At 37.8% G+C, this 23,804-nt stretch overlaps 1 protein-coding gene across 1 annotated transcript in view; it reads right to left on the minus strand.

Moving 5' to 3' along the window:
- Positions 1 to 23,804, minus strand: part of grm2a (glutamate receptor, metabotropic 2a) — a 57,638-nt gene that overhangs the window by 13,322 nt on the left and 20,512 nt on the right. The window contains exons 2-3 of the mRNA XM_036570972.1: positions 8,198 to 9,035; positions 438 to 1,498 (exon numbers count right to left, since the gene is read on the minus strand). Coding sequence (XP_036426865.1) covers positions 438 to 1,498; positions 8,198 to 9,035 — 1,899 coding nt within the window. The remainder of the gene's footprint in view (positions 1 to 437; positions 1,499 to 8,197; positions 9,036 to 23,804) is intronic.

A 23,804-nucleotide genomic window follows, 5' to 3' on the forward strand; every position in this document is an offset into this window, starting at 1 on the left:
TTGGGGAGATTTGTATGGAGGATTGGCCTCGTGTCTTTTTAAATCGTCCAGCATTAAAGGAGAGCATTTGGTGCTGTTATCTTGGTAAAGGAAAGGCACAGAGAGTACTGGGGTGCCAACAGATGTGTCACATGATTTTGAGAGTTTTTTCTTCAAACAATTTTACCAAGTTGGTTATATTGTCAGTGTAAGACCGAGATACTTTTTTACACCCTTTTTTGCTGATCTTTACCAAGGGTGCCAAGAATTCTGGCGGGCACAGTATGTAGGAAAAATCTAATGAGCCCATTGATCTAAACATAGCTTTTGTTTACCTTAAGGTTGCTTTGAGAGCAATTCTGCTGTGCTCTTAATCCATTTCTTTGTGCTGAAATTCCAAACAACAGTGATGAATAATGAATCAGCAGTGAGAGGTACAACAACAGAAATCTGCTTACCCTGTAGTCACTGGCTGTGACGTAGAAGATGGGTTGGAAGGCCAGCCAGATGATGCAGGTGGTGTACATGGTGAAGCCGATAAACTTTGCTTCGTTGAAATTCTCTGGGCACTTCCTGGTCTTGAAGGCGTAGAAGGTACAGAGGATAATGAGGACACAGTTGTAGGTCAGGGACATCAGCATGCTGGAGTCCTTGCTGTTGCACTTCAGCCTGACTATATCTCTTCTCTCTGGGCTGACCTCCTTCCTCACGCCTGGTGCCTCTACCAAGAGCCAGACCACCACCACCAACAGCTGACAGGAAATGAGGGCAGCACAAATGGCTACTTGTGAAGCTGGACTGATGAACCTTGGCCTCTGAGCTCCATCCTTGACGCCATTGAAGATACGGGCAATGCGGTTGGTCTTGGTCAGAAGTGCCGAGTAGCAAACGGCAAAGGAGGTACCCAGTCCAAGACGACGTAATGTACACACTACTGCTGAAGGTTTGGCAATGTAGATGAAGGTCATGCAGTAACACAGGAGCACTCCAAGCAGTAATATGTATGAAAGTTCTCGTCCACTAGCTTTTACCACTGGCGTTTCATTGTTCTTCAAGAAGAGACCGATCACAAAGAGTGTGCAGAGGATCCCCATACAGGCAATGGTGACCGGTCCAATGGCCCACGCATCCTCCCAGTGGATGTACTCCTCAGGCAAGTTGTAGCAGCCAGTCAGGTTACCAAGAGGCCACTGCCCAAAGCTACAGTCTGCACAAGTAAATTCATCAAGGAGGTACTGGTAGGGCTGGCAGGGGATGCAGATCCAACAGCAGACGTCACCGGGTTGCATACTCTTGATCTCGTTCTTTCTGCAGGGGTCACTGCACTGTGAGGTAGGTACTTGATTCTCCCAAGGAATCAGACTAGTGTTCAGGCTCAAACTCTGGGCCCAGTAGCCCACTTTGCGGTAAATATACACACCATCCTCTTTGTGGTAGTGGAAAATGTTGTACCGGCCCAGGCTGTCTCCATAAGCATCGAACTGAACAATATTGTCTGTATCAGCTGGACGGAATGGTGCTATAGAGACAAAAGACAAAAGACAAGCCATGAAGGTCAAAGTAACAAAAACAAAAGACTTAGCTTCATCACAGAGCTCCAAATATTTCACAGTAAGAGAGGAAATATCCGACCCATAGATACATCTTTATGTAACAGCCCCTGGCTTCGCATACAATCTCAAAAGCCTCACTTGTTGGGTTTGTAGATGCAATGGACACAGGTGCAAACAGTGCATTTACATAATTGAGGCCAGGAGGTTGATTCACAAGTCTGCCTTGTTTCTTTGATGTGATTTCACAGTTCTTGAAAGAACATAAAAAATAGATCACTTCAGATGGGAGGAATTGTTAGAATTAAATTTGTTTTCAAGACACCGACAGGATCTTTACTCTGTAGTCCTGTTTCCAGCCGCACTACCTCCAGATTCTCCCGGTGGAGAGTAATCTGGTAAGTCAACTGTTTTAGGATGAATTTTTACTTTATGCTGTCATAACTTGATTAGCTAATAAATGGCACATTGATTAATATTGGGAAGCCACTGTATATTCAATGTCAAAGTAGGGCACTGGATTAGCACTCTTATTAGCACTTTATCTGTTCTTTGAGGGACAATTCTACCAAATTAGTTCGAATAGCAGTCATTAATCATTATTTCTAGGGTACCTACTATTGGGAGGTGATATATATATATATATATATATATATATATATATATATATATATATATATATATATACATATATATATATAAAATTACAAAAATGGAGATATGAGGTTTTTTTCCGACAGCAAATACATATATATATATATATATATATATATATATATATATATATATATATATATCTCCATTTTTGTAATTTTTATGAAGAATGGACCAAAAGAAACACCCCAAATGATGGTCCATTGACTTAGGTTTTTTCTTTGAGACTGCATCCTTGTCCCTCATGGCCACATGAGCAGTTAGATCCCATTGTTTTGAAAAAAACATGGTCCAAAGTGTGAAAATCAGTGTGTAGCATTAAGAATTGTCACTAATGAAGCACATATTTTCTGCAATTATTTTTCTGCAGTCTGTGTTTTAATGAACAACATTATGATTTTATGTGTGTAAAACTGTTCAAAGCTGTATTTGCTAGTCATGTACTTGCTAGTGTTTTTAAGTTATGCTCAAAATTAGCTAGAATTGTCATTACCAAAACATTTGGTAAAGTTCTGGTAGTGTCATGGTCGTTTTGGTAGTGACAAAAGACAATGTTTAATCATTCAGTCGTTCAGTCATTCACTCATTTGCTCAGTTATTGTTCAGGGTTTTAATAATATAACCATAATTAATGTATTGGGTCTCTCAAGGCAAAAGGATTTTAGTCTAAAATCCAAGTAAGTTAAATGTCTGAAATGTGTTTTGAGCTCTGATTTTGAACTAGTTTGGTGATCCTTATATGGCCATGCCTCTTGGCAACAAGCTTATTTGTGTAAAATGCATTACTGGTTGGCTTATTGTTTTGTAATTTTTATACATAAAAGGTCACCAGAATGCAGGAGCTGATGTCTCTGAAACTCAATTGTTTTCAGACCCCCAGAGTCCCCACTTCATTTTATAAAACCTCTATTTCTTCTGAGGTCTCAAGGCTGGCGGGAATGTGTACAGCTGTGTACAGATATATATTGCTCAGTATGGCAGTAGATCCTTCCTCTATGAAAATGAAACATATTGCTATATGCTGCCAGTGTATTACAAAATATAAATAGAATACACTGTAATAAATTTTCAATGTATTGCTTTTTTTTGCATGGTTTTGGTTATTTATTTTTAAAATGCAATAGGAAATATTCATGGTGTTGTGCAAACAAGATTAATTTGGGCTAATAAACAACACAATAAAAAAGATTGACCTACAAACACAGTGGACTGGATTGATGTGTTGAATCCAATCCATCTCACTACAACAGTTTTCCCTAAAGGACAGCTTCAGAGGTCCATCGATCTTTTCGAATAAGCTGCTTTAACAGAGCCACCAGCAGGAAATAACAACTGAGGTTCTGACTGCATCAGACTGGTATGACTAAAGGAGACTCACAGCACTACCTCTGAGTCTTTGATGATAGTTTACTTCAGGTAAAGACTACATGTAGTAATTCCGCACATATTACATGGACTACCAAGAGATTCTCATTGTCTTATTTACATTGTGGGTAAAATTTTTCCTCCACTGCCAATGGTGTGACAAAGGCAGTCTCAGAGTGTGGAGCTGATAATTAACGGCTCAGTGTCGCAACAGCACTCCTTATCTTCTGCGGGAAAATGAAAACAATCTAAATAAAGCTCCAAGCTCTCCACACAGAATGCTTGCATATGAGTAATCATTTTAAACCTCTTTATGTTTAGTATTTTCTGCTTCCAGTATTTGTCTGCCTCCCTTACTCACATAGGAGAACTCAAAAACAGATTAATAAAATTATGCTCTCATTTATTGAAGATAATTTAGCTTTTTATAGTGAATAACCATGTCATTCACACCAAATATTTCATCATCTACAGTACTGTGCAAAAGTCGCCCACCATTTATTTAATTTTCAGTCAAAGAAACCATTAACTACAAGTTGTTCAGTTTTCAGTGTAAGGAAAAAAGCTGAAAACATATTTGACAGAAAATTACACAGTATTTAATGTGTCCACATTTTGCCTTTATTGCAGCTACCATTTTTTTGAGACTTGCTTTTAATTTTTAGAGAAATCTATAGGGATATTCTCCCACACTTCTAAAGTTCAGTCGTAGAAGATCCATGATCCATATAATCACAAACACATTCAGTGATGTTGAGGTCTGGACTCTGGGGTGGTCAGTCCACTTCTGAGAACACCAGCAGCTTCTTTATTTGGTTTGCAAATGTTCTTTTTGTCTGTTTCCTTTTCTCAGTAACAGCTTCTTGACAGCTACCCATCCTTTCAGACCCATAGCACTGAATTGTCGTCTCACAGTGGAAAGATGGACAGAAACACCCGTGGATTTTAGCAGATCTGAAGTAAGAGTGGAGCTTGATTTTCTCCCATTAGGGTGTCCCATTTTCAGTTCTCCAGTTTGGAAACTCACTTACTTTCCTTTGACTTTCCCTTTCTTTATGCAAGTTAATTATCTTATATCTAACTGAATACAAATAACTTGTAATTAATGGCCATTTTGAGTGGATATGAAACTAATAAAGGGTGGTCTCTGACTTTTGCACAGTACTGTATACTGTAAGCAACCCATACAGTACAGGCTGTGAGTAACTGGCTGGGGACACATCTTTTATTGTGGCTCTGTACTGCATTTAAAATTGCCATGAGATTAAAGTGCAGACTGTCAGCTTCCATTTGAGCATATTTACTTCTATGTTGGCTGAATTATGTAGGAATTGCTTTTATATAGTCTCTCCATCTCAGGGGACCATAAGTAATTGAACAAATGAGTGTAAGGTTGTCATGTTTAGTGCTTATTGCAGATCATTTACAATTCATGACTACCAGAGGTCTGTGACCCATAATTTTAGGAAATTGTGGTCTGTAATGCAGTCATTTTCAGTTCCTGCTTATTTTGGGGGGCTTTTTTCAAGTTTTTCTTAAGTATGTGAAATGCATGCTCAGTGGGGTTCACATTTGGTCATTGCACTATATATGGCCATGTCATCATGTAGTATGCCTTAGATCATTATACTCTATAGTCTTCTTACCTGTTCAACAAACCATAACCTGACCCTTCTGTCCTTGAGTCTTGTCAGTAGTTTGCTTCTTATGGTGAACCTAATGCTAATGTATTCTTCTATTTATAGTAGTTTTTGACACCTCAGTAGTGTTCTTTGTTTAGTTTTAGTTTTAATTTTAGTTTGTTTTTGACCCAAAGAAGTCTTTGGTAATCCTACTCTGGTCTTCAATGGGCTGCCAGATTGTTTGCTATTGATAAGCTAGTTTCAAGGGGCAAGACATGATCTTGAAACAAGACTATAAGACAGTTTGTTAAAATTTAAGTAGTGCATCGGTCTGTGTCCTGTGGTCCTCCAGCAAGTCCAAAGTTTGGTGATGTCAACAGCATGTAGACATGGAAAGCAAGAGAAAAGCATGCATTTGATACAGATTCATTCTTCAAGAGTTCTTTAGTAAGGGCAATTGTTCTATTTCTAACCCCTGAGTTGTATATTGAACCATTTCATGCCTAAATGGTTCTTTATATTGATAAAAAATGTGTTGTAGATAGCTCTATATAGAAGCTTTTTGTAAATTGCTCTATATAGCACCAAAAAGGGTTCTTCTATTGTTACAAGCTTGACATCATGATAATAGCAGAACCCTTTTTGGTGCTATATACAAGTTGCAAATTACAGGTGGTTCTAGGGGGTCTGGGATCTCCTAATTAACCTTTTGGACTCCTTAAATGTCTCAAAATCAAAATTCTGGTGGGTCACTGAACATAAACTTATTATGATGTTATGTTGTCTGTCAAGGAAAAATAGATGATCCAATACAAATTCAGGGAAAAGTCTGCAAGCTTCACACAGTCTGCAAGCTTCTGTCTTTAGTGCTCTTAACTAACTAGAGCTGCAGCCTCAGGATGGCACTGTGGCAAATTGGTTCACCCAGTTGGTCCTTCATAACCTAGCAACTGTAACTATGCCCACATACCTCTGGAAAACTTCACCATATGCTGTAGCTTATTTTTAAATCCAAAAATTTGCCCTATTGCTCAAGAGATGGCAGGAAAAAGTGAATTGTCACTCATTTCTCAAACCGAAGACCAAAGAAGACGACCACATTAACAAACTACAAAAGAGAAACAAATATTTGGTTGCCATTGAAGCCAGCATCAACACTGCTACAGCAAATGAGATGGCAGCCAGGAAATGCTTGAGTAGCATGATGGCAAACAAATTGGGACCCCCAAATACCAGGGGGCATTTTGCACACTGGCTATATAGAACCATTTTTAAAAAAAGCTCTACAGAGAAACACATATATTCTCCATCAGTCTGAAGAACCATTTCACCATGCAGAGAACCATTTAGCATGCAAATGGTCCTATAACAAACTCATGCTTATAAATAGAATCATTGCCTTTAGTAAAAACCCTTGAAGAACCATCTTAAGTCTCTTATGTAAGATTTTGTAAGCAATTGTACTCATTTGAACTAATTTGGTTGTTTATAATGGCTTGATACAGACTATAAGCATAATGCAGCTCAGTGGCAAGCTACATTAAGAAACTAGTTGTTGCTCTGTCACAAAATCATTGTGTCTCTATTTTTGTAGTTTTTTTACTTTATTGCATAATTTAAAAACCCCCGTTATCCTTTGCATTGTGTTAAAATTTCAGGAGGGAAAAAAAACAATGACTTGGTTCAATGAAATGGTTCAAAATGACTTGGACATTGTCATTTTTCCTTCTCCTATAAAGAAACTTTCCTGGAGACACAAGGTTTTGTTCTGACAGCAACAAAATGCATTTTATTTCACATATGAATATCTTCTTCTTTGCCTTATAGGTTGGACAGCTCCTCTTTAACTGATGTTTACATGGTAAAATGGGAAATGGGACACCTCACAGCCTCACGGTCCTCATGTGCAAGTGCAGTTGAGGACCACAAGATCACAACTGCGCCAATTGGGACAGGGCTGACGGTAGCAAAATCTGCTGCTAAAAAGGTTGCGGCCTCAGGCATTTCCTCTCAAACGCACCCAAAATTCCTTTATCCTGTGCAATTTTAATGTCTGGAGTATGATCCATAACATACTAGCTAGAAACACAGCGATCGAAGCCAATTCTTTGCACATCACATTTACCCCAGCTGTGTCATCCTCAGCTCATCTACATTTAAGCCAAATTATTCTATGATTTTATCCAGGCATGTGTACTCGTTACTAGATAATGTCTGTCCCCACAACACTATTGCTAAGCTCACAATAAACTAACCAGCTGATTCTGACTATTTGTTTGTTTATTCTTATTTTACAGGGGTTCATATTGTAAAAGTTTCCTTGGGGGTCCACACTGCATTTTTTTGAATGCCAGAATGTTGGTCAGCTGTGCTATCAAACTATTGTTTTGATGTGGACAAGAAAAAGTTTAACTACTACTGTTAACAATAAATGTGGTACTTTCAGCAAAGACAAGCTAAACTTAAAACAAATCTTTTTGTTTGTATCATGATTTCAGTGTGTGAATGCTGCAGCTACTAATCACCCCTTTGCTATGATTCTCACTGAAAGCCCCTTTACTTTTGACCTGAATGGTCAGCATGGAAAACAACGCTCATGACAACGCTACTTAACTGCTTTAAGAGTACCTGGAGGACCCTGCATAAAAGACAGCCATGCAGGATGCAAAACCTGCACGCAAAACATGCCTTTCCCATTGAAAACAATAGAAAAAAGCTGTGTTGGTCTTTTGCATATAGTGTGAACCCACACACTTCCCCACACCTTATTCTGGTTTTACATTTCTGGCCTGTTCTACTGGCTGTGACTACCATATGATTCACCCAACGTACATGAGAATTCCCTCAAATTGAAGCTGATATTTTGCACTTTACCATCATAGTAATTGTACAATTGATTAAAGACTCCACTGTATATTCACATATACATTTGCAATGAAGTAATAATGAAATTTCCCAGAGACTTGCAAAGAAAAATGATATGAACCCTGGACACCAAGCATCAGATTAGTGATGAACTGCACTCACCATCAAACTTTGTCCTCAAGATGTAATCTTTGTAGAACTTCTTTCCATTCAGTGGTTTCATGGCACTGCAGATTTTAGTGGTGTTGGGACACACTCCTTGCTTCATGTGGTGCAGAGCGTGGGCCATTGCGTACACAGCATTCACCACAAACATGATCTTGGATTCTTGCTCAAACTTGCCATCTCGAAGTGAATGCTTCCCACAATTGATGTCGTGCAAGCTACATTGGAAACGGTTCTCCCAGAACTCTCGGAACCAGGGGTTGCGCGTGTTGTTGTAAGGATTTAGGCTTGTGAAGTAGTCGGCAAACTCACGGATTGGGTACGAAGCAAGCTCAATAGTGAAAGCTCCATCTGCCACTAATTCACTCCCTCTGACCACACTCTCCTGTGCCCCCCAGCCATCACTGGCCACCCAGATGAAGGAGACATTCATGCGGTTGGCCGCAACTAGAAGCTCCCTGGCGTCCTCACTTCTTGTGAAGAGGATCACGACTTTTGCATTCGATTTCTGTAACAGAGACCTGATCACTGCTTCATAACTGTAGCGGTCCATGGAGCGGCTAACCTTGGCAGATGTTGCGATACAGATTTGCAAGGCCCTGGCCTCCTGCTGGAAAGCATCAATGCCAGTCTCTCCGTAGTCACCCTCTGAAGCTACAGTTGAGACATAGGTCCAGTTGAAGTAGCGTAGGATCTCAGCCATGGCCTTAGCCTGGTAGAAGTCTGGGGGTACTGTTCGGGCGAAGTAGTCATAGCGCGACTTATCGCTAAGCTTAGCGCTAGTCGAGGCATAGCTGATCTGAGGAATCTGGAAAAGCCGCAAGAGATTGGCCACCTGCAAGAAAATGCAGAAGGATTCATGAGATAGATACATGAAAGGAAGTCTTCTGGCAGTGTTACGCATCCATGCTGAGTAAAACCTGAATGCAGAAATGGCTGCAAGATTAAACGTGCTATTTATGGATCAGATAGCGCTGACTGCAGAACTGATTCACTCCAGATAACAGTAAACAAAATCAACATAAGTGGATTATGTACTGTATAATTCTTGTACAAAAGCATTTACATAATGACTCGCAGTACTTTCATTTCTTTAGCAAAACACATTTGAACCATTTTTATGAGACATTCAGCCTTGTGAAGGCTTAGCATTTTCACAGCCCATTTATCATTCAGTAGCTAATAACAGCCCAGTGTGACTTACAGCCATGGGGTTAGTCTTGGCCACCGTACTATCAATTCTGTGCCAGTAATAATTTGGAGGTTAAACTGGAAAACTATGAGTCTATTACATTACACAGTATATCGTTCCTGTTCAAAGAACATAGTAACTTTCCACATAGTGACTTCACACACACACAATTTCTAAACCACTTATCCTTTTGGGTCAGGGGGCGTAGTAGAGCCTATCCCAGTGGTCATTGGGCAGAACACAGGAAACACACTGGACAGGTTGCCAGTCCATCACAGGGCAGACACATACAATCACACACACATTTAGGATGTCCAATTGGCCTGACTGCATGTCTTTGGACTGTGAGAGGAAACTGAAGGAAACCCACGCAAACATTGGGAGAACATACAAATTCCACACAGAAAGGACCCTGGTTGCCTGGCTGGGGAACCGAACCCAGGCCATTCTTGCTGTCGCCATGTCGCCAGTAACTTTGCAAGAGAAGGCAAAAATTCATTTTTGTGCGTCAGCTAATGTACAGAGATTTTATCCCAAGCAATTTTGGAGCATTTCTATTGTCTTTCATCATGAAATTTCATACCATGTAAAGGGCAGCTGTTCTCATGTGTAAAATAATTTTTTGGGATAGTAATGATATTCACAATCTAATATAGATTCAGTCAAATTCAAAATGGACATATTCTAAAATATTCTTGCATTTTATTTGGTTCCCTGAAGTCCATTTATAATATATTTGTGCTTTTTGCACCAACAACAGTCAACAATAATTCATTTTTACATGACCATTTTCTATACAGGCTACTTTTGTTACTTTGCTTTTCCTGAATGTCTTGTCATGGCAGTCTATCATCAGTGCCAAAGTGCCTAACATTGTACAGTATTTGGCAGAAGAACATGTTGCTATGATTGTTTTCGGTTTCGGCACTTAGCATTTAATTAGACGTTTAGATGAACTCATACCTGACACCCAGGCCTCTGAGATGATGCTGCTAAAAGCCAGGTCTACAGTATCCTTAGAGACTTAGAGAAACTTAGAGACTCTCTGTGCCTGCTGTGTGTGACTGTGCTCTACAGTGGAGTGGGCTTTGCCTCAGGCGCTTCTTCAGAAGCCTAAGGGGAAGGCCGTATGATCACGCCATAGAAAGGAGGAAAAAAGAACATGTTCTGCTTTTGGCCTTTGGCACTTCATTCACTGCATTTCTCTGCATTTCCTCACTGCTCACTGACTGCACTCTCAGACAAAAGACTTTGATTAGATGCACGTGTTGTGGAATTTTAGAGAAGGTAGCAGAATATAGTGAAGATGTAAAAGAACAAGAGACAAATACAAAAAGAAGTGATTGAAACATCAGTGCTTTTTGACCTTTCATCTTATCTTCGATGTCATTGTAGCTTTGAAGAAGGTTTTGTCTGGAGCAAAAAACAAAAAAAAATACTTTTGACTGTATAAACTTCAGAGCTGCATCTAGAGTACTGTGCAAAAGTCAGAGACCACCTTTCATTTACCTTATTTACAGTCAAAACAGCCATTAAGAAGAAGTTCATTTTTCAGGAGATATTTTTGAGGAGATCAGGTGGACTGAGGGGGATCCTGGTGCAAGGTGGGGGTGCAAGTCAGCCCCCCATGAGCAAGTCAGTGGCGACAGTGGCAAGGAAAAAGTCCCTAAGAGACAGGAAGAAACCTTGAGAGGAACCAAGACTCAGAAGGTCGACACCGGATAGTAAACATTGTTAGTACAAAAACGGGGAAAACAGATGGAGCTCATTATTAATTTGATTAGTTTAGTTTATGTAGCAGCAGCAGCAACAATTTCTGAACAGTACTTTCATCTTTGAGAGAGAGGAGAAAATCAAGCTCTACTTTTGCTTCAGATCTGAAAAAATCCACAGGTGTTTCTGTCCATCCTTCCACTGTGAGACGACAACTCAACACTATGAGTCTGAAAGGATGTGTAGCTGTCAAGAAGCTGTTACTGAGAAAGGGACAAAAGAACAACGGACCAACCAGCCCAGAGTCCAGACCTCAACATAAATAAATGTGGTTGAGATTTATTGGATCATGAGAAGCAGAAAATGCAACCAACTTCTAAGACAGAACTTTGTAGGTGTGCAAAAATATCCCTGCAGATTTCTTTGAAAAGCTGAAAGCAAGTATCCCTGAAAGAATGGAAGTTGTGATAAAGGTAAACAGTAGATACATTAAACACTGAAAATGTTGATGTTATATTTAGTTGTTAAGGCTTGTGTGTAATTTTCTGCTAAATATATGTTTCCTGTTTTTGATGCTGAAAAATGAATAACTTGCACTTAATGGCCATTTTGACAATTAAATAAATGAAGGGTGGCCTCTGACTTTCACACGATACTATATGTCAGTGTTTCTACATTCACTGTGCACTTTATTTGTAACTCATGTACACCTTCTCATTTATGCAATTGTCTAACCAGCCAATCATGTGGCAGCAGTGCAGTGCCTAAAATCATGCAGATACAGGCCAGCAGCATGAAAGTGCATCTGAAAAATAAGCAGGAAGTACATGATGCAGTTATGTCAACATGGACCAGAATCTCATCTTGTGGGATCCATGCCATGAAGAACTGAGGCTGTTTTGAGAGTGAAGGGAGGCCCTAACCAGTAAGAGTACAGTGTTTCTAATTAAAGGCTTACAGGGTTACATTTGCCTAAATCTATACTTCATGAATCAGTTCTTAACTAGTTAATAGTACATAAACTGACATAAAAAGAACAAACCTAATGTGGCTTTCACATTATTATTCTACACATTTTAGAGCAGTTTCAGATATTTGAGTGCTAATTGACCAAAACATGTTAAAACAGTTTATGATCTGTACCCTTCATGAAACACAAGCATAAAATATCTCACTGAATCATTCAGATTTAATAAATCATTTAAAATCATCATTAAGTGCTCCCAGAATGACACTGCCAATATAGTCAGCTTTTCCACTACCTGCTTTCTGTGTTTCTTACCGGCCAACATGAAGAGTTAAGCATACATTTTTTATAAGTGTTGCTATAGAAACAGTTGGGAAGGGAATGAAAGGTTGTCTTTGAGAAACAGAGAGGTTAATGTTGAAAAAGTTGGCTTCCCTGGAGGTTCCTCGCCTCTGTAGAGATCAGCTTTACTGAGAGTTTATTGTCACACAACATTATCCTAAAAATCTCCTCTGCTTAAGCGCTGCTGACAGCCCCTATTTGAATAGGCTATGTTTGGAGACAGCTGCCAGGGTAGCTTTCTGAGAGTGAATGAGAGTTGTTTTTCTTCACGCCCTTCTCCGAAAAACATAAACACTTGGCATGATGCCAGACGAGGAGCTCAGGCTAAAGAGACTCATGCCATGATTTTTTAAAAAAGGTAATCCTTGTTATCTACAAGAATATTTACAAGGATTGTGTTTTGATTGATTTAAACCCAAGGTATTAAATGTGATAGTAATAAGTAATATGATTATATACAAAATAATAATTTACAGGGTACTTTCTATTGGGAGGTGTTTGTCCAAAACCTTAAATTTTAACTTGTGAAAACAACATTTAATTTTTTTGTCATTTTTAAAATAACTTTTTAAAATTTCTTTTAAAGTGAAGTTGAAAGATGTAGATTTATCTTGAGTTTAATTTTTAAATAAAAAAAACTTTATTCAACAATTTCTGTCTCATGTTTTCATATCACTATTTTTAGTTTTTTAGTCTATAGATGAGCCTTGTAGACCCCGGCATTATAGTGATTTCCCAATAAACATCCAGAAATATCAAATATTACACTACACTTTACCCAATAATGTAATAACTTGGCCAATAATGTAACACAATGCCTCAACAAATAATCTCATAACATTTTTACTGACCATGTAATACGTTATTACACTACTGGGAATTTATTACACTTTCAAGTTGACCATATGCAACACCTTACTACATTATTGGTAATTAATTATATTTACAGTGTGATCATTTTATTTTAAATGGATGATGTAATATTTTGCCTGGTAATGTAACAGCAGGTCATTTTGGTCCATGTTCTGCATTTTGGGCTGTAATCAGTATTGAGCTTTTATGTAGTATGTAGGATATAATATAGAATATATAGTGTATATAGTATTCTCAATAGATTCCAGCAGAGTGGATGTGCACTGTGGGAGAAGTTTGTACAAAACAGCCATGTTTAAGTTTTCCGCCATTCATTTTTTGAACGTTTGCTTTTCTCAAGTCTGATATCCACTCAACTGATTAATTTCTGTAACTAAAATATTGTTTTTTGAAATCTATGCAACAATATGTATGTAAATATGTACGTTTTGTAACAAAATGAACAAATAATTTATTAAATATATTAACCTCTTAAATGGCCAGGGCCCGCCAGCAGGTGCAAAGTTTTATTACTCACTTCTATAACCTAAGAATAGCTCAGCCAGTTTGCACTGAATTCCCTGTAATTACTGAATAATAAGCCTTTATATGTAATAAGCCTGGGATTTTAAGGGTTAATATTATTAAAACTCAAATCATTATTATAATAGACCCATGTCATTACTGCCAGCTTCATAGAGTTTTTTTATTCATTTTTTATTTTATAACAGCATAAATTAAACTAAGTTTATTTAAAATAAATGGATTTATCCATGTATAGAACTGTAACTGATGGCACAGAACAAGACATTCTGTACATCTGGAACATCACAGGAGTATTGCAATTATGCAATTATGAACCAAAAATAGGCCGCCTAGCCATTTTCAACAGCAGCTCATTCAAAATGTGCACAGCTATTCAGGTTCATGTTTCATTCCACAAACGCAATTCTCACTTGGTGTTTTATCAGTGGAACCAAATGCCCAGAGGTCACTACATATAGGCAATAATTTTGGCTGATTGCGTTACAATAAAACAAGTTTTTCAAGCAGATGAAAGTGTTTCCCTTTACAAAACATAATTTCCAACACTGTTTTCTAATGAAACAACAAAGCCTAATCAAAGCCCATGCGTGAGTTCTTCAGTTTGTTCTAATATGCTTTATATCAGCTTCTTCAGCCAAGAATCAGTTTTTAGAGATTCATGAGATTTTGTTGTTTCTGAGGGTTGGGCTTAAACTGCATTTTGAGGGAAAAAAAAACCCTATAAAAATGTGTTAGCATGTGTGTCATTTTAAAATAAAACACATCATATATTAGTTTGCTATTTGATTTGATGTCTTTTGCTTTTGTGCTAAATACTGTCATAATTGATATAAAATTATGAATATATATAAAGTATAATATGCTTTATCAGTCCAACAAATTAGGTTCACTCAGCAAGTCTTAATATAGAACTTTCTCTGTGCAGTGATCCTAAGCGATATTTTTTTATTTATTATTTTTTTTAGTTTCAAATGATACAATTTTAAAATGGTATTCCTGCATCTCCAGAAGGGATCACTGTCAGCCCTTTGGTTGTGTTCCAGTAAAATTTGAATGGTTTACTGTTTTTGTCTATCTGTTGTCATGCAATATAACAGCATTGTCCAGACCAGGCATCTGAACAATTACATCAGTGCTAACTTGTTTCACTACATTTCACTAGTTTCTGTAGTGGTTTATTTAAATGTGTAACATTTGTGGTGTTTTCAGTCAGATAAGAGGCATAATTCAATATTCAGACACCCAAATACATACTTACTCACAGGTCTGACACCATGTCTTGTGGTATGAACCGAAATCAGAGCCAGTCTTACAAGAAGTATTAAAAGTGGAGGGTCTTCCTGAAAGAAGAGTTATTTCTTATAATCCCATAATGCACCATAATAAATATTACTCAACTTCTCTGAGTACTAGTAGCGATCCATCTCCACAGACCTCTCTTCAGACCTGATACAGATGTAAGTCAGCTTTTCTCATGTGTGCAGTCAAACTCAGCAGTTATAGTGGACTAGTGACATGACGTTTATAGTGTTTATGTAACGAAATCTGCTGTTGCACAGTAATGAGCAAACCTGTATGACGTAGTGTCCAAAATCGTTCATTACCATCACGAATTCTGTTCCCTATAATAGTGCTATAGTGATCCAGATTTTCAGATGTAGGATACAGTGATTGGAGGACCATTTCAGACACAGCATTAGTCTCACTGATGCTCCCCTTGTTTTATGCTGGGTTGATTTCTGTGTGCACCAGAGAAGCACTATAGGAGGTATTTGGGAGCTGCTCCTGGCTGGGTTTCCCAAAATCGTCTTAGCACAGACATGATTTATAAATGGTAGAGAGAGGATCACAGTGGACATTCTCATGCTTTTGGGAAACTAGGGCCCTTAAAAGCATCACCCACTTGGAAAAAAAAATCCCCAAAATGTAGTAAGTATTACATATGGTCAAACTAAAATATGTAGTAAATTCCCAATAATGTTAGTATTGCATTATTAGTAAAAATATTATTACAGTTACATTATTATTAGTTAGGACAATGTATTACTAGTCAAATTTTCTACATTATTGGGTACAATCTTGTAGTACAATCTTAATGAAGTTAAATAAAATTTTCATTGGTTTTATTACATTCTTGGGAAATTATTGCAATATTGGGTTTTATAAGCTTTATTTCAGCCATGCCCTGCATTTTAGATCAGGAAGAGAGACTCTGTCCCTCATGGCCACATGCTGAGCAGTTCGATCCCATTGTTTTGAAGTAAATGTGTCCCGAAGTGTAAAAATCAGTGTGTAACATTAAGAATTGTCACTACTGAAACACACATTTTCTGTAAGTAAACTCCTTTGTGTTTTAATTAAAATTATTATTATCTTATGTGTGAATAACTGTTCAAAACTCTGTAAGTTAGTCATGTACTGGCTAGCATTTTTGAGCTCAAAATTAGCAAAAATTGTTAATACTGAAACATTTGGGAAAGTTTTGGTAGTGTTATGATTATTTTGGTACTAACAAAATGCAAAGTTCAATCGTTTATTTTAATAAAAATAAGCAATAAAACAGATTGTCCAAAGCAAAAGGATTTTGGTATGAAGTCCATGTCAGTTGTCAAAAGCAGAACTTTGACTGAAAACCAGTTTTATATAAGATCCATATAAGAAACATGAGATAACATGAACATGTGTTTTTGTGGTATGAAAAATGATTGACTGCTGATCCAGTTTGAAGTAATAACAACAAATCACATTATTGTGCTGTCGCTGCGAGATCAAAAACTCAGTGTCGTTTTTTTTGTTTTTTTTTTATGATTGTACACCCTTTAAAGATACCAGCTACTCTATACATTACGTAAACATTTAATGATGAGTGGACCAATAGAACTGCTTCAAAATTACTTAGAATAAATTTTTCTTACAGTAAATATATTAAAGAAAGTTTTCATTTTATAGATATGGGCTTTTGTTTCAGCAGCTTTGGTACTTTTATTGTACAAAATTTCTAGCCTCCATATTTGCATTCAGTTATATCCAGCTGAGTGCATTATTAAAGGGAAATTCATCCAATTTTTAAGAATTTCCACCTAATTAGATATTAAGACGTAAATAAAGTATTCAGAGTGGTTTGATGTGAAATGCTCCATTCTAGAGAAACTTAGAGTCAGAATTGCTCACAAAAGTGGTGATAGGAACCAGATGTCAGAAGTGTTTAATATCTCTAAAAGCTACCTCACAAGACTATTAAATAAACAATTATGGATGTGTTGCCTAATGCCTGAGACATTGTTTTATGATAGTTTTAGGATAAGGTTTTGGCCATTTTTAAGATGCATTCATGTCAGAGAGGTTAATGCAGGGTGTTACAAGGTAAACCAGTCACAGACTTCAGACATTTTAGACACTGTGACCCCTGGTTTCACCATTATCAGTCAGCATCTCTACAACGAACCATTTCACAACAGATCACATTATGCAGAAATTACCAGAAAAAAAGGTCGTATTCCCCTTTAACAGTGCCATATTTTTATGTAAACCAGCAGTCCAGAACAGCTCTGCATTGTTCTGTTTTCCTGACTAACCATGTCACCTGGTCTACATATAATCTATACCTTAGTGATGCATTAAGCCTAAAGCATTAACGTGTGTACAAGATTACATTGCCTGTTTTCTTAGTGTGTGTCAGTGTCTTCCACTAACACTGTAAAGTCCAGCTGCATTGATTTTGAAGTGTTAGGATAGATTATAAAATCATTTCAGTAAAAAATGTGATACAATAAAATTCTAAAATATATCAATAAAGGAAAAGCTTGATGTAATGTATGATTACATTCCACTACAATGTAAACAGCTTCTCTAGTGACACAGTGTTAAATAAATCATAATTGAATTAAATTTGGTACAACTTGCTGTTGTTTTTGGCACTATAAGTGCAGGAGAAATTCAGTGTTCATGACAAGTACAGGTGAAAACTGCCTCTGAGTCTGGCATCTGGACTGAACTAAAGGTTGATGGATGGCTAATCTCCATCTCTCACTCTCCACAGAACTCTCCTGAGTGCTGTAACAAAAAGTGGCCTTACGCAACAGAACGCGAGGCGTTTCTAACAGAGTGTGCACTGTACCCAAGAGGCATGCACACAACTCAGATAACAATCTACCTCAATCACAACAACTACTGTGAAAAATGTGTTCTGGTACACAAGCAGCTCAGGGCAGATCTCAGACAGTCCGTGCTGAAGGGTTAAAAGGTAAAAAGAAATGAAGATACAGCACTTGTTAAAACTCGTGCTATGTCCAAAAATATGCTCTATTCACCAAATAGCTACACAGACAAAAAACATATATTTCCTCATTAGTGGCATAACAAGCACCTTATGCCCACCAAGTACAAAAACAACAATTTTTAATTAATAAAAAAATGACATTGGGCCTCATTCACCAATCATTTTTAAGAAGAAATTTCTTCTTAAAACCCCCTTACTCAGTTTTTATGCAGATTCTGACATTCATCAATGTTTTCCTATTTGGGATTTGTTCTTAGGTAAGAACAGAATGTACACACACTCAAGAGCACAAAGGTGTGAACAGTTCTTCAGTTTAAGAAAACTTCATGAATCTGTTGTAGACTTTTTCTCAGGACCTTTCTCAAGAACAAATTTAAGAAAAAACTTAGGAAGATATTGGTGAATGATGCTCAATGATGTCTTGTTTTTGCAGTTACGTTGTGATGGTAGGTGGTTGAAAGCAAACCAGAACAGTCTGGCACCGCAGCGCTCAGTGGAGTGTTCCATCAAGAGTTCAATTTTCCCCCATTTGCTGTCAACAATAGTGCTGGCATTAACTGGATGTCAATTTTTTCCTAAAGCTCTCCCCTGATCATCAGCCATTTTTACTGGTGATGCAAAATTGGCATGTATAAACCTGTGGTACGTCCACATGGTCAATTTACCTAAAAGTTAATCTACGTAGCATTAGCAGACTAATTATTCAAAACATCTTACAACAATAGATTAGTTTAGTGTGGCAAGTCTTGCCTGAGTACTTTTATTGGTGCAGCATTGGCATCGCTGCCTGAAACCAGAGTGTCCTGTAGGTTGAGCAGTGGTGTTATTCACTATTCTGTTTCATAAAAACCTTCAATAAATAACAGCTTCCAGTACTATTCCAATTTTCAATAACATACTGTTATCTTAAATTACAGTATGTTGTTTTATTTTGGTAGATTTTGTCCATTCTTAACAGTTTACTGTATACTTTGCAGTGAATTCATGTAAAAAATAAAATCCCTGTAAAAATATAATAGTAAAACTTTGACCACAAGTCTCATCAGCTGTGCTGGAGCTTACTGAATAGCAGGCCCTGATGTAAGTGGACATATTGTATCGTGACTGTTCACTGAGTAAACATGTTTACTGTACATAGATGTGTACAGTAAAGTACTGGCAACTGAACTGACCTCCATGGTAATTACTATTATTTGTTCTGTTGTATGTCTAGTTTACAATGGCTTTACACTTTCTGAACCTTTTAGCTGTAAAAACATGTGCCATGTTACTGTAGGTATACAGGAACATACCATGTCTTCATGATAGTTACTATGATTTCAATCCTTTAAAATTACAGTATGATTACTGGAACAATCCTGTATATTTACAGTACTTATTTTACAACAATTTTAATTCACAGTACATTTATTTATGTGTTTGTTGTTTGTTTGTTTAGTTGTTTTTGAACATGACTAAAACAGACAAATACAGTGGTCCTGATTTTCCAATATCCACGTCTTAACCTCTGATCCTTGGACATACAGTTCAAGAAAATAAAAAAACTTTAATTGCCATAGAACCTGCATTATATGGAGGTTCTTTAACCTTTAAAAAGGCTCTTCACACTCACATATCTCATTGACAGAAATTGTTCTTTACATTACCATCCATTGACAGGTTCTTTAAGGAACCAAAAGTGGTTCTTCTGTGGCATCCAAGGAGCCTTTTTTAGCACCTATATTTAAAAAAAAAAAGTGATTAGGGGACGATTTGAAACACAGCATAGATGCTGTGTTTCCAAACCCTGCGTTCTTTAAATCTTTTAGCGCTCAAGGTAAATGTAAACTGAGCCACTGTTACACCACAACAAAAGCTTGGGAAGAATTTAACTCACACTTTGAGCAGCATTTCAATCCAATTGATTAACGCTGATTAGTTTTGGGTCGCGTCGCCGTTGTGCTGGATAGCGCTGAGTGGCTTAAACACATTAGACATGGAGCTCATACCTTCTCTCATAGACTCCGCGTCTAGCCGACAGCCTCATATTCAATTAAGTAAATTAGCGCAAGAGCGCTACGCGGATTTGCGGGCGGAAAGTTGAGTGGATTATTCCAGGAAAGAGGATGACTCTTGAATGGAAGGAGCTGCTCTTGACATATGAATATGAATATGGTATGTCTTTGACATTCACATACACATGCAGGACCACACTTCCTCCATGAAGGAGAGCTTTCCCCTGAAAGCGAACGGGCAAAGAGCAACAAGGCAGTGAAAAGAAGTTTGACAGTCTGCTCATGTCAGCCCAAGCAGCCCAAGAGTGACACACTGTCACCTACTCCAGCTCCACAGCGGTGCACTGCCACCGCACTGACACTTTACTAAGAGAGAAACAGACACGTACATAGTGGTGGGGAATACAGACAGACAAGGGTAGGAGAGAGAGAGAGAGAGAGAGAGAGAGAGAGAGAGAGAGAGATGACAAAACACTGGCGAAAGGTGGGTGGTAATTAGAGGTCTGCTACCTGACATGAGACTGACAGGGCCTGACAAAGTATCGGGTTCTGGGACCATTTGTCACATACAACACCAGGCTCAGTTTGTTTTCTAATGAGTGACTTTATACTTGAAGGAATATGTCTATGTAAATGTCTATCCGCATCTCTCTTTCTCTCTCTCTCTCTCCCTCTCCCTCTCCCTCTAGTAAGATTATAATCTATAGCTGCATACAGAGTAGCTTCAGGGTTTGAACAACGTACCCCTGAACAAAACTGGGGAGTTCAACAGTACATCAATCTGGGAAAAAAAAATCTTAAATTGCTATAGAACCCACATTAGGTGGAGGTTCTTTAATCAAAGTCTCACCACGGATGTAGAGAGGGATGTTGGGTTAGCGAAAGGTCACAGCAGATCTTGTTTAATTTGCCCCCAATTTTTTTTTTTTCTGCAGTAGCAGCAGTAGCAGGAGGTACTTTCACACAGTAGGGCTAACAGCTGATCTGGAGAAGGTGGATGCTGTTCATTGCTGGCAATTTACTGATAATAAATATTGTTAATGTACTATAGGTGTGAAAAATAACATTTCATGTCAGCATGACATTTTCTGTCAATCATCTCAAGTGCTTAGCAACAAAGTAAAGCTCAAGAAAACCATGTCTGTGATAATCCATCTCTATTAGTGCGTGTGTGCAGGTTTGGGTCAGGTTCGGGCTTCAGATTTAGCAGTACCGGTAGTTAGAACAAGTTACTACTAGATGTCTGCATGGGCATGAAATTAAGGCCCAAGTCTGGCCTATTCTTCGATGGATTTATGTTTTGCTTTGATGGATATTTCCAATGCTACTTCTGTATAAGTACGGCTAGATGCAAAAAGGGCCACTGATCATGTTTTGTTGATTTTCTAAGTGAAAATAAATTAACAGAGAACACACTTTTGTACATTTTAATGCACAATTACTGTTTATTTGCTAAATTTAACTTATTGGGAAAAAATGTATATAAATGTGGCCTGTGCTAAAGTTATGGCACATTTTAGATTTTATTTATTAATTTTTCCCAACATGTTAAACTCAGCAACGAAATAGAAATTGGGCACCAAAATTTGCTGAAAAATGCCATATTTAAGCATGTTCCCTGTAGAGTATGTGTTCACTAATATTCACTTGGAAAAACAACAAAACATGTAATTTGACCAGGGAGTGTTCAAACCTTTGTACACAACTGTATATTTGTGACAGAATGAATCTACTTTTTACACATTGACACTTCAGTCAGTAACATTTAGTTACAAATTCCCTTTTTTTGTGTTTAATATATTTATGTTGTTGTTGTTGGCAGCATCTACCCTGCTTTGTGATGGTCACACCTCTGACGTTTGAGGTTTGTTATTTTGTTTTAAACCACAGTGATATCAAAGGGCGAGGAAAGGTGAGTGCTGATAGATGCTGCATATGCTAAGAAGTTCCACTGCAGTTTTTATTGTAAAATCACTTTCCCCTCTTTCTTATGCTTTTACGCTGTTTATCTTATGCATTGCAGTGTTGTATATTGCAGTGTTTAAATTTCAACTTTAATTAAACATATTTTTTCTTTATTACAGACATCAAAAAGTTCTCATTTCATTGTTTTGTAATGTTCTCACACTTTGTAACTCAAGCTGTAGCATTATTTGTCATGCCAGGGAAAATGCCAGTAATGCACCTTTAATTGTGTGAGATTGACAGAAGTCATGGCATCATCAATATCAGGTCATACTGTTTGTAACAGTGCTGTTCAGCTACTGCATATGATCAGTGACAGTAGTTCTGTTATTCAGATATTGCAAATGGTCTGTAATCACCTGTTCTCATTTGAATGGCTTCTGATTCTGTGATTATGAATAAAATGTGACTTTCACTTCTATAGCATACAATCAAATGGGGAAAAACAGTGTAAGAAGCAATTTCTGAACAGAGCGAGATCAGAAATTCCAACACAAAGAGAGGAAAGGGGAACATATGTGGATGTTTCTGATACTGTGTCTGGGCCCTAAGCAGGATTCTTTGGGGGCCCCCATCTGGCTAGCTGATGTGCTGAAAAATTAGAGTCTAACTCTAAAACAATGACTGCCACAAACTGTCTAAATCATATACATTTATAACTAGCTATGTATATTGCTGATGATTGAATGCTCATTTGGGGTTCTAGTAAGTAACAGTTTAAATGACAGATAGCCTTCTCAGCATTCTCGATCCAGGGCTCTGTCTCACAATGCAGTATTTCATGCTTACCCAGCTAACTTTAAGCGTTTTTACACTCTCAGAAATAAAGGTACTAAACTGTCACTGGGGCGGTACTCCTCTTGTCACTGGGTTGGTACCCTCAAGGGTACATCTCTGTACCTTTAGTCAGGGAACATAATTGTACCATAATCCATTGAAATTATATTTTCTAAGTTGTACTGACTCCACACACCCTGTCTCGTCTCCAGGCTTTTGTTTTATTGTTCTCTTTTAAAATATTAGGTTATGAAAAGGTACAAATATGTACTGTTCACCTGGGAAAAACTTGTACCTTTGAGGGTACATTTACATTGTTTGTAGGTACCTGCATAGTACCTTTTTTTCTAACAGTGTAGATCTAACCCTGGTGGCAGTGGCAACAGCATTGCTTTTTACCATTATAAATGTTTTACTTTCTACATACTGTAGCATCAGTGGAGAAAAAGGACAAAACAACATGATGCGTACAGATAAAAGCTCTTTTTGTGCAGGCACTTTAACAGAGGCAGTGAAAGGACCAACCCAGTGCTCCCCAACACACAATACAGGGAGGGGGTAGCACGGGAGGACGCAACATACAAGGACGGATTTCACTTCCAATACACTGTAAACCCATCCTCCTCAGTTATGATAACACTAATAACTACAAACCAAACACCACTAAACAACAACAACAGTCACAACAAAACATCCTTTTTACCCAGGAGTGTGGTGCGCTCCAAGAGCCACTTTGCATGGCCACAGCCCTGGAGCTCCCTACGCAGCGTGGAGCCCATGGTGGACGGCACATTATTTATGTATAATGGTTTCTTTTTCCTTGATTGCGACTCCTGCTCATGTTTCACACAATTAACTGTTTATCATAAACATTATGTTCATCATAGACATCAGGCTTTCACATGCATGAGGATTAATCACAGCCTGGGTGTCTAAATCTGAGAAAGTTTGAGAAAAAGTGAAACAAAGTGAACCGC

The sequence above is a fragment of the Colossoma macropomum genome, unplaced genomic scaffold, assembly GCF_904425465.1.
Source record: "Colossoma macropomum unplaced genomic scaffold, Colossoma_macropomum, whole genome shotgun sequence".
In the NCBI taxonomy this organism is placed as follows: Eukaryota; Metazoa; Chordata; class Actinopteri; order Characiformes; family Serrasalmidae; genus Colossoma; species Colossoma macropomum.